Source organism: Haemorhous mexicanus, chromosome Z, assembly GCF_027477595.1.
Source record: "Haemorhous mexicanus isolate bHaeMex1 chromosome Z, bHaeMex1.pri, whole genome shotgun sequence".
Lineage (NCBI taxonomy): Eukaryota > Metazoa > Chordata > Aves > Passeriformes > Fringillidae > Haemorhous > Haemorhous mexicanus.
In genome coordinates, this window is record NC_082381.1 from 62649498 (window position 1) to 62660990 (window position 11493).

The 11493-nt window shown below is 48.2% G+C and overlaps 1 protein-coding gene across 1 annotated transcript; it reads right to left on the bottom strand.

Moving 5' to 3' along the window:
- Nucleotides 1–528: 528 nt before the first annotated feature.
- DMRT2 (doublesex and mab-3 related transcription factor 2) lies at nucleotides 529–4761 on the bottom strand. Its single transcript, XM_059836558.1, has 4 exons — nucleotides 4529–4761; nucleotides 3585–3947; nucleotides 3403–3505; nucleotides 529–1855 (listed from the first exon to the last, which is right to left on the bottom strand). Exons 2-4 carry the CDS (start codon nucleotides 3927–3929, stop codon nucleotides 798–800), a joined length of 1506 nt encoding a protein of 501 aa, XP_059692541.1. The 5' UTR covers nucleotides 3930–3947; nucleotides 4529–4761; the 3' UTR covers nucleotides 529–797.
- Between the last annotated feature and the right edge of the window lie 6732 nt (nucleotides 4762–11493).

The window sequence follows — 11493 nt, forward strand, 5'->3', positions numbered from 1 at the left end:
CAAAAGTGAAATGTTCTCAGAAGGGAAATATTCAAGGGGGTAGAAATTCGAAGTAAAGTGAATTGAACATTTAAAACAATGTAAAAACTGATTCTAAAAAGCAGATTTTTATTCGAAAACTCAACTTCAAAAAATGCTGACTTTTTATGAAAAGCTCACTAGAGCCATTCCTCTCAAAACCAATCTTTTAACTCTCCCACTTTAGTAACAGAAGTTTTATGGAGAGGTGTGGAATAGACTAGTCTTTTGTGCTAGCCTGCACTCCCCCTTCAGAATAAGAAAGGCATACGGAACCTGATCCAAACCTCACTTACATAAATAAAAAGTCTTGTGAATTCACACTAGTCTACAAGAACTGTTGTTACCTGTTCTCATAGTTACTGGAGGTTCAAAGGAAAAATGACTGCTTACCCCAGCAACTTAAGTAGTAAGCACATTTATAAAGGCAGATAAAATAAGAAGTGTATTTTGAAAGTAAGGCATACTTGCCTGCAAGATGCTAGAGACACAACAAAGATCAGTCTGTGCTTGTAAATAAACTCATTTTATTGAATGGTTTGAAGGGCTACTTAAGATAAAAACACTTTATAATCTGTACATGCAGTTTCAATTTTAAAAAATTAATTTTTTTTTCAGAAAACATGCATATTTATGTACATCATTTTGAAATAAAAGAAAGCATTACCATTTACTGCAGAAATTCCTCTTTAAAAAGCTTTTAAGAGATAAGGCAGGCAGGAGCAATTCTGCAGAAAGCAAAGCTTAAAAAGCTTCTCTACTCTGAAGGTAAATTTTATTCATTCAGAGACATTAGTAACAGCAGAAGAAGGTCGTTTAAGGATGGATTCAACTGAAAATGACAGTGGCTCAGTTGTTGTAAGTTTTGTTGTGGCCTGTTTGGCCCCAAAGAAGTCTTTTGCACATTTGTCTACAGTAAACTTGTATTTTTGGTCCTCTTTAACAGCACACTCCCTGTATTTCTTAGAAGCATCTTCAAAAGCCTCCTTCACAAATGACATTCTTAACTCTGCCGTTGGAGTGTCAGGAAATGTCTGATGGAACAGTGACTGAAATGCACTGTACTTGAGTGGTGGAGGGGGTTTGGTACTGTTTTTGCTGATCTTGCTTAATGCCTGTTTCTGAGGAGACAGCAAACCCTTATCAGAAATTTGGGAGAAAGTCCTTTTTGGAGGAGAGAAAGCTGACCTCTCACGAGCTTCCTGATGAAGGCACAGTATTTCATTGCGTGACTGCTGAAGGTCTCGCGTGTGAGTCAGAACAAATGAATTTTCCAGTTTTGGAGGCATGATGTCATGCTCAGTGTTTGGAGAGTCCTGACTTTGTGAGACCCTGGCATCCCAACCTGTCCCAGGTTTGAGAGCTTGGACAGCAGTAGCATTTAACAGGCATTGCTGGTAGAGGAGAGCATCACTAATGGGGCCACATTTTGGCCACACTAAAAACCTAGAAGACAGGGGATACTGCCTGTAGGTAGTAGCTACACTGACATTTGAAGAAATTAGTTCCATGTTGCTAGGTCCTGAATACTGCATTGTTAGATCAAGGCAGGTTGGCAAAAAATTCGAAAATTCCTTGTTTGGATTATCAGCTTGAGCAGCATTGAAGGCTGTTTTATATGAATTGTATTCAGCTCCACGCACCATACGGTTAGGGAGGAAAAGGGCAGCTGCTTGTGTAGCTTCCATCATATCTCTCTCTTTATACTCTCTCTCTAGCATAATGTTCTCCAGCTCCTTATCAGCAAAAGCCCGTCTCTTTCTCATCCTGTCACTTACAGGAGGTGGCAAGGGTGAATTCCCTCCCAGGTAAGAGTCTGTTGGAATAGGACGGTAACCTAAAACAACAAAGCAGCATTAGGAATTAAGCCACTTAAACATTAACGCTGTGTTTGTAAAACAGCTCCATGAGCCAGTCCCACCAAGCACCGTGCTCTTGCCACAGACCCTGGTCACCATCAGCTCCCACAGAAGCCACCATGACACAGAGGCTTAGTGACCAGGCACGCTCAGTTCCTCAGTGCAAATAAGCAAAACCTGCTTTTTTGACACGTTTAGCATCCATCAAAGCTAGCTGATTAGAAGGTTTTTTTTAAAAGACAAACAGATTAAGGAGGGAGAAGAGGGGAAAAAAAAAAAATAGCCCTACTGTGTATTAAGACTGGTATTCCATCATGAGGCTTAAGGGGAGAGATAACCATTCACTTTTAACACATATGGAAAGCATTCAAATATTTCATTTCTTATTAACTAGAATTTCAATAAAACATAGAAATTCAGTGTCCAGTGCATTCAATTACCAAGCGACCTGGCTTAATATAACAGATAGGATCCAATCCTGTTTGCTCTACCCAGACAAGTAATTCCATTGAATTAATGGAAGCATTTACACGAGTCAGGAGAACAGGATTTTACCTGTTTTCACCCCCATTCCTCTCATACTCGTTTCCCCTTTTCCAAGGATGACACCTATATCTACAGCTGGTGTTTTTCTATTTTCTAAAGATGAATCACTATGTACACATTGCTAGAGATGGTAGAAAATCCCATGGAGAACTAGGAGAAAAGAAAAAGACAGTTACGATAAATTAGAGGAAAGAATACAGAAGAGTTTTCAAGAAAATGAACTGTAGATGTAAATTAGAGGCTTCTAAAAGGACTAAATATTAATTGAGCTTGAACAGACAAAGAAAAGAGCTTTCTATTTCAGAAAAAAAAGTTGAATTGAGAAGTACAATGATTTATAGGCCTATGGTTTGGAAAGTAATTAAACCAAACATAGGAATAAATATATGCACAATACCAAACTGGTGTGGGGGAAGAAATACACCATTTTCACTAAAAAAACGATCTTTAAAAGATAATTCTTTCACAGTTAATATTTTCGACAGTGAAAAAATTAAGCTCCTTAATTTGCAGATCTTACTTTTGATAATGTCTCAAACAGAACTCCTGCATTAGGCATTCAGATAAAAAGAAAAAAAATTTATCTATTTACTCGTTTGCTGACTCAAACACCCTCGAATAAACTATCCTGTGAATAAATTACCCTGCACAGCAAAACCCTGGTGGGTAGCCATGTAAAAAGACTGCCAGCTTGTAACAGTAACTCTCAAATTTCAAACTACCGTTGCTAGCATTTCAGGCATTATTTTGGGCGAAGGGGGCAAGGAACTGAAACTCTGCGGCATCGATTCCAGCCTCGAAGGGCAGGCGCCTCCGTCGCCCGGCGCTGGTAGCGCGGCGCGCTTTAACGCCTGTTTCGGGAAAGGACACTGCATTTCACACCTTGGACGGGAGGTGCGAGTCTTCCTGGGGCAGAGCGGGGCTTCCCCCCTGCCAGCGGTGCTGCGGGAAGCCGTGGAGAGGCAGGGGATGCTCTTACCTTCCAGGATGCTCTTGGCCAAGAGGCTGGGCGTTCGGACGTGCCTCTGGTAGACGGCTTTGCGCTCCAGACTTGCCTGCTTTCCCGTCAGTCCCTTCTTGTCCTGAGAGAGCGATCGGACGGCTCCGTGAGACCAGGGCCGCCCGTCCCGTCCCGTCCCGCCGCGTCCCGCGCCCCCTCACCTCGGTGGCCTGCTGCCGTCGGAGCGCCACCTGGGCGGCCATGACGCGCTGCCGCTCCACCACCAGCAGGCAGTTGGCGCACTGGCAGTCGCGCCAGCGGCAGAACCGCTTGTGTCCCTTCAGGCACGACACCACGCCGTGGTTGCGGCACCGGGCGCACTTGGGCGTGCGGCTCAGCTTCCGCGGTTCTCCCCGCCGCGGAGCAGCCGCCGCCTCCTCGCCTTCCTCTTCCTCCTCCTCTTCCTCCTCCGGACCGGTGCTGCCGCGCGGAGCGCCGGGTGCCTCGTCCGGCTCCCCTTCCAGACTCTCCACGTCGATCTCCCAGTCGGCGCGTTCCTCAGCCATAGCTCCTCGGCGGCGTAGCTACAAGAAAGGGGTCAGGCCTCCAGCCCCCGCGGCGGAAGGGCCGCCGGAGCACGCCCGGCTTCCGAGGTGCCCGCCTGCAGCCCCGCCGAGATGTGCCCCCGCCGGGAAATCACGGCAGAGCCCGCCTGGGATGTCCTCTTTCCCCTTACCGTCAGCTCTGGTCTCCTGCGCACGACCCGCGCGAGGCTCAGTTTAGCCACGACGGACACCTCCCTCTCTCCCTCCCTCCCTCCCTCCCGGCGCGGCTTGCGGGAAGCTGTGATAGCCCGTCGCAAGCAAGACCGCGTCTCCTGCAGCCAAGGATGCGGGAGAAACCCTCCCAGGGCAATGCCCCGCGCGGCAGCGCTACGGCTCAGTCCGGCCTTAACAGGGTCCTGCTTACTACAGGATCCCGAGATCCTGCCAGCTGCGCTCAAAATTGGGAGACAGGCAGAGGACAGCTGGACTTCACACATCGTCGCTGTCCACTCCAACAAAGCTGGTACGAGCTCCTAGAGCTCTCTGTGGAAGCTGCATCTTTCGACCCCAACCTGCTCCCACACGACCTCCCTATCGTTGCTTCTGCACCCTGCACTTACCAAAGGCAGGTGGTGCAGGAGGCACGCAGACCCTCAGCTCCTCGCAGTTCGCAAGCGCCGCGGCCCCAGACCGGTCGGAGACAAGGAACTCCCGATCCCCGCACCTGGGCCTTAAGGCTCCCCGACAGCCGGAACGCGGCGCCGTCGGGGCGATGCCTGCGGTCCGGTGCGTGGCTGTGCGCTGGCCGCAGTGGGGCCGGGGATGGCACCGCGCTGAGCGTGCCCCGAGAGCAGCGCCCACCGCGCCGCCCGCCGCCATATCAGCGCCCGCCGCCGCCGCCCGCGCCGCCCATTGGGCGCCCGCCCCGCAGCCGCCGCCCCGATTGGCCCGCGCGGCCGCAGCCCCGCCCCCGGCGCCCGTGCCCACCGCCCGCTCGTGGGTGCGGGCTGGCGCGGAGCGAAGCGCGAGTGGGCGATGAGGTGGTGAGGTCTCATTGCGGCGTGGAAAAGGAGTGGGAGAGGAAAGGGAGGGAGAAAAGGCGGTAGCGCTCGTGATAGTGACAGCTAAGAAACCCCCTCCGCAGGCGAGCGGCGTCCTTCTACCCGAGGAGCGGGCCGGGGTCGAGGGTTTAAAAGCCTCAATCAGCCACCGCTTTTTTCGTTTGCTGTCGTTCCCGTTGCGTGACCCGCTAGTGGAAGGTACGCATAGCAATGGTCTTTTTTTTTTCCCAGTCTAAAAATGCGGCGGAATCCTTTCCCTTCGAGAATTAAGGCGAGGAAAATTACTCTATTTTCTAGCATACCCTCCCTTCAGAGGGAACGTTTTCCACCTACCACTGAGGTTTTTCTCCTAAATAACTTTATTTCCCATGAGTAAATTTGTTCCCGCCTCTCCCTGAAGGAGGCTGCTCTTTGGGAGCTGGGTAATGTCCTTTGTCTCCCCAGCCAGAGAGCGATCGAAATTGTGACCCACAGAATCTTAGTCGAGAAGTGGAGAGGCTAGAGCTCCGTGCTTCCGCCAGTGAAAACAGGAATTCCCAAGAGGCAGAAATGGACAGAATACACCTCGGCCACGTTCAGCACCGGGCAGGCGAAATACTGGTTTATTTAAAATTTAAACGGATTTTGGCAAGGAAGAAAAATAATAAAGGCATGCGGGAGAACATTAGTTTTCCACCAGTGTGTACTGATCGAAATCTAACGATATGCAGAATACATGGCCGAAACTAGTTCCCTAAAAAGGGAAAATATTTTGCTCGTTCCCTGAGAAGAGCTTGTGTGTAATAAATACTGATAGTATTCATGTATATAATAAACACGGGCATCTACTCACAGTAAGCACACGGACCAGCTGCCGGCCGCCGGTTCGGCACGGACAAACCCTGCCCTTCCAGGCCTGCAGGACAAAGGCCACCGGGCGAGTGGCGCAGGCGGGCAGCTCAGGCGGGCAGCTGGGGTGAGCCGGCGGGGGCCTGGCGCCCGGCGCTCCGAACTCCGCTGCAGCCCGGACAGGGCACCAGCCCTTCGCTTCGCCCCGCAAAGGGCACCCGGGAAGGAGGGAGGGTTTGTTCCCGGGGAGGTTAGTCCTCCCCGGGCGGCATCGTCGGGAGAGCGGGGAGAAGGAAGCTCATCCCCCGACGGCAGGTATTATTCATCTCAAAAAAAAGCCCGGCTACTGTTTGACTTACAAGCATGACTAAAAGGCAAATACCCAAGGAATTCCACTTTCCCCCTTGGGGTCCCTCTTAAAAGGCAAAAGCATGACAAAGGACCTGCTAGGTTAGGAAACAGAAGTCGCCTTTGTCTGTAAACCGACACCAAATTACAAAGTACGATTCTGCGGTCCGCTGGAGTAAATTACAAAACAGTTCGCCTCCTGTTTACTTTATCCACAGGGAGCTGTGAAATCCAGCCACGATTTTAAAGCATGTTTGTATAACTTTCTTCTGCTCCTGTTGTTTGTGCTCGGCTCCGCAGAGCTTTTGAGCTCCCCTCCAGCCGCTCCTCTCTCTCCCGTTTGGAGGAAGAGGTGTCTCTGCCGTCCTCCGGCGGGACGCACCCGCGGGAGAAGGCTTCGGAAAGCGACCTAAGACTCTGCCTCTCCTGCTCAGTCCTCTGATTTGGTCCGTGGTGTCAGCCGTGCCCGCTGGGAGCTGACATGGGCACACGGGGCGCCGTGCCGTGCTGGGAAAGGCGCAGATTTCCACGCCAGGGGAGCCTTTGAAGCCCGCGATGCGCAGCTGCGCATCTACCTGCCCCGCTCAGCTTTCCCAGCGCAACTCGCAGCCTTTGCGCCAGCCCCGGTGCCTGCGAGGCCCGGGACCGAGACCTGCGGCCAGAGCGACTCCAGAGCCTCCGCCGAGCGCCCTTGCCCGCCCCCGCCCCGTGCCTTGCCGCGGGGGTCCCCCCGGAGCCGCGCTGCCCAAAGAGGGGTGGCGGTGTGCCAGACCCCGACGGGGGCCGGGGATGGGTCCTCAGGCCTGGCAGGCGGCGGCCGGAGCTGTGCCTCTTGCGGCAGCGCCCTTTCCCGAGGGGCGGAGGAGTAGCCCAGGGCACTGCACACCCGCCTCGCCCGAAGGCCGACGGCCCCGGAGGGCTCAGCGCTTGGTCCTGCTTTGCATCATGGCTCTGCGGGCAGGTGCAGGTGCAAGTGCCGCAGTCCCCCGCGCCTGGCCTCCCCAGCCCTCCCTTCCTCCGGGGAAATTTATTAGCCAGGTTAGGGCAGGCTAACCAAACGGCAACTCCGGGCGCAATTTCCCCGGAGGAATGCTTTGATCCTGCCCTCTCTCCGCGCCGTCGAGGGCAGATTGCAATGACAAACGCGGGCGATCCCAGCCGCTTGTTATGTCAGAGATGCTACCGTTTAATCTGAAACAAATTGCCCCTGCCCGCGCCCCGCCCGCCGGCCTCTTCCTCGCCCTCTCCGGGTCCCGGTGCCTGGGCGGGGCTCCCGCCGTGCCGGGGCTGGCCGAGCCCCGATCCGACCCAGGGTCGGGCCCGGACCCAAGGCGTTCTCCTCCGCGAGTTACCGTATATTTGCTACAGCGCAGGTGCTGGCATTTGGTGGGTGATCTCAAATGCGGGAAGCAGGGGAGTAGCATAGAGAAAAATATAAAAAAAAAAAAAAAAAAAAAAAAAACACAAAGATATCACATTTTCCCTTTTTATCTAATCAGTACAAACCGGTTAGTTTTGGGGTGGTTTTTTTTTTGTAGTTTTTTTTCATTAAAAAGTGGATTTTATGTATACGTATATAAGACTCAATCTATCTCCTGTAAATAGCGTTTAAGTAAACTCTATCACAAAAATAAACCTAGCTAAGATTTTTATTCATGACACAGAACTTTTTAAACTGATTGTACATTTTAAATAAGTTTAACTGATTGAACGTTTTAAATAAGCAAGTTTTTCAGTTTGGATTTGGGTTTTCTGGGGTTTTGCGGGGTTTTTGTTCTGTTTTAAATGACTGCTTAATTTCTGCCAAACAGATATGTAGGTACAGAGACAGAGGAGGGATTTCTGTTATTCCTATATGCCATACAAATAAATATAATAAATACATATTATAAGGAGGTAAGAAATCTTGAGTTAACATATTCACTATAGCATGATATGGAAGAAAACTTTATTGAAAGTGACAGTAATACCCCTGCCATTGTAAGAATGTTTGCTTCGGCAAGGAGGGCAAGGGTTAGCTTCTTTATAGGAAGGCTTGCTTATTGTACCAGGACAATCTTCTGTCCTACTAAACTGGAATGATATCAAAAGCAGTTCAGGTGAACAGAGCAGAACTGCCACTTCTGACACAGTTAGTGAAAGTCTGACACGCAGTCCAGAGTCTTCAGTGGGAGGATTCACCTGGACACAGACAGCTTTGGATTCAGCAGAGTTTCCCAATCGCAATCCTTCTCACCCTGGCAGCTGAAGGTATGAGCTCCCATGAAGGGAGAGGAATAAACTATAAAGGAAAGGCAGTTTAGCCCTCTGTGGTTGGACACTCTGTCCATTCATTGGGGATGTACCAAGGGGGCACAATTTGGCCTCTGCAAACAGGACCACACAGTCCTGGTGGTCATTCGTTGAAGCAAGAGGAAACAAATCTCAGTAAAACAGAACTGCCTCTTCTGCAGCCTCCAGATTCATGGCCAGGGGTTTTGAGGGCAGACCTAGGTAGAATTTAAGTCAAAACTAGTCCAAACCCATGCCCATCCAATATTGCGCTAAAATTTTGAATTTTTTTTTTTTTTAAAAAAAGGCACGAGGAGCGTTTGTGTGCCATTCGTGGCAGCTTTGCTGTCGATTATAAACAAGGCTGACATTTGGTTTGCCAGCATTTAACAGGCCAGTAGACATTTGGCAGGTCTCTTGCTAAAATGTACTACAAAGTTGGATCAGCTCTCAGCCTGAATATCAAGAATCCACTATGCAAGCAGTAAGCACAGCAAATTGTCAAGTCAGCAAGTAATATACTTCACTATAATCTTCCCAAATGTCTTAAGTAGTTTGGCAAATCTCTTGTTGCAATAAATTCTAGTGAAGTTCCAGGGTTTCTTCTTTTTTCAACATATGGCCTTAAAAAGTAACATAGCCAAGAATATTTTTAGAGTCAATGCAAAGTTTGCTGGAGATGTTTTCTCAAAATTTGTTTGCACTCTGGCAGTTTTATTCAAATGTCAAACAGATGCAGAAAGTGTAGAACTTGGGGTTTTATTTTACAGTCCTGGAAAGTAAAGGTCAAGTGTCTGCAACATAAATTGTCTTTTTGATTGCCATATTTTAGCAGAACAGCAAAAATTCTTACTAATAAACTGTTTTGTGGTATTTTGTTTTGTTTTTCTTTCTTCAGGATGCAATATAATCATATACAAAATATTTTAAATGCCAATAAGACACCTGCTAAATCAAATAAGTTGGGTAGGCTATGCTGTGCTTAGCAGTAAAAATTCCATCATATGACTGTAACTAGCCATATTGTAGCATTGCAGTCTCTGAGCAGCCTTACTGAAATTATTAGGATGACCTGAGGTAGCAATCAGCATGAAAAACAGCATCAAAATCTGGCAATATATCAGTTAGAACAAGCCAGCCAGCCAGCCAGCCAGACTCAGGCCAAATGATCCGTGTGGGTGTCTAGGCCACACTTATTACACTCCAATTAGCAAGAAAGCTTGTAGAACCATTTTTAGATTGGGCTATTGTACCAGACTAATACAAGTATCAGACTCTGGCCCAGTTGAATCCACTATGGAGCATACAGATGCCTGAGGTGGTAGAGGGAGACCATGTGAATCTCAGCACTCATGGTGTGGCAGAATGAATGCAAGACGATTGGGCTCTCTGAAAATACTGGGCTATATCACCACCTATGACATTTCCGCCAAAGCTCTCAGGATGATTTTACCACCTATCCTTATGAGAACAAACCCTGAAAATCAGACAAGCTTGTGCTTGGTTGTTTGTCCACAACCAAGGAGCTCAGTCTATGCGGCACACGGATATGGGGAGGAACAGAGAACTCTCACTCCTGTGATTCTTGGACATCAGTTGGGAAAACAGCAGGAGATGTACTCCTACTACAGCAAACATGATGCTGATGTGTCTCAAAGTCCTCTCATAATTAAAAGAAAGCATTTATGGATGCAGAGTCCCCTCCCACAAGGTTTTAAGTGATGTTTGGGGTAGAAGAGATTTCTGCTACTATACAAATAAAATCAGAGCCCTTTTAAACTAATTTTTAATTTCCTTTTTTTTTTTTTTTTGGTTAGTACTTCTGCACATCATCTGTTTAGCTATTTGAGGCTAGATTCAGCAAAAGCAAGGGGAGAATCTGAGAGAATAGGTAAGGATACAGAGGAGAGAGACAGAAATGTATATCTTTAGAACTCTAAATAGAACCCTTCCTTTGGGGGTGTTTTAAGTACCCCAAACAGACTGGCACAAGTTTTCAGTATGCCACACTAGGTCTCTACAATATTCCTACTAAGTATTTTAGAGAGGGAATGAATATGACTCCTTCCAACCTTTGTCTCAGCTGCCATCATTGGGACCTCTGGTGTGAGGAAGCAGAGAGATGCAGAGTCCCCAGGCAGGTGCAAAAGTGAACTCCTTTATTGCAAAAACCAGAACTTTTTAAGCAGTTAGGTTTGTATCAGTTACATACTTCTGAAACACAACAAACATCATCCAACCAACCACCATACACAGCAATGTGAGCACACAATGTTTATACAACTTCTTTTTCTGTCTCTGATTCAGCTGAGCTGTTCCCAGCAGCCTTTTCTACTTAGCCAACGTAACAGGAGTGAGCCATGATTTTACAAGGCTTCCTTCTGCAAAGTTTTACCTATCTGCAATACTCTGGCTCTTCCCAGAGTAAGGACAAATGGAGGCCTGACACCAACATCAGCTTCTGAAGGGCCGGTATTGCCATGACAGGAGAAGCTGGTGCCCTAGCTGGACACAGCACCTACCTGCTAAGGGACACTTAGGACAATCTCAGTTGCTGCTTCTCTTGCCCTGCTATTGGTGCACTCTAGGTTGCAGTGGCTAAGAAGTGGATTTGCACACACTGTTACCAGGCAGAGGTACATCTTCCTGATTTTGTGAATTTGTCCCATGGCAGAAAGGAGCTAAACTGAAGTATCCATTCTTGTTCTGACTTATATCCATGAAGAGGAATACAGGACCTGTAACTGCTTCAAACCCATTTTTTCTCGCAAGGGAACCTGCTCATTGACAGGCTTTAATGGCATTATTGGAATAGATCCTGATCATATCTCTAGGCAGAGAGCACCCTTACCAGGCATTTATCACTGTGGCTCAGAACCACACGTCAGATTTATCTAGATGCACAGTTTTCTGAAATCATCAAAGAGAAACCAAGCAGTACATGAAATTATTCATTGATAGCATGGAATTTGTTATAAATATATATTTAATAAATTACGTATTTATTATTATAAACACAAATCTAGGTGCAAATCCAAGGAAAAAGTGTTCCCGAAAGGTGCAGCCATTGAGGATTC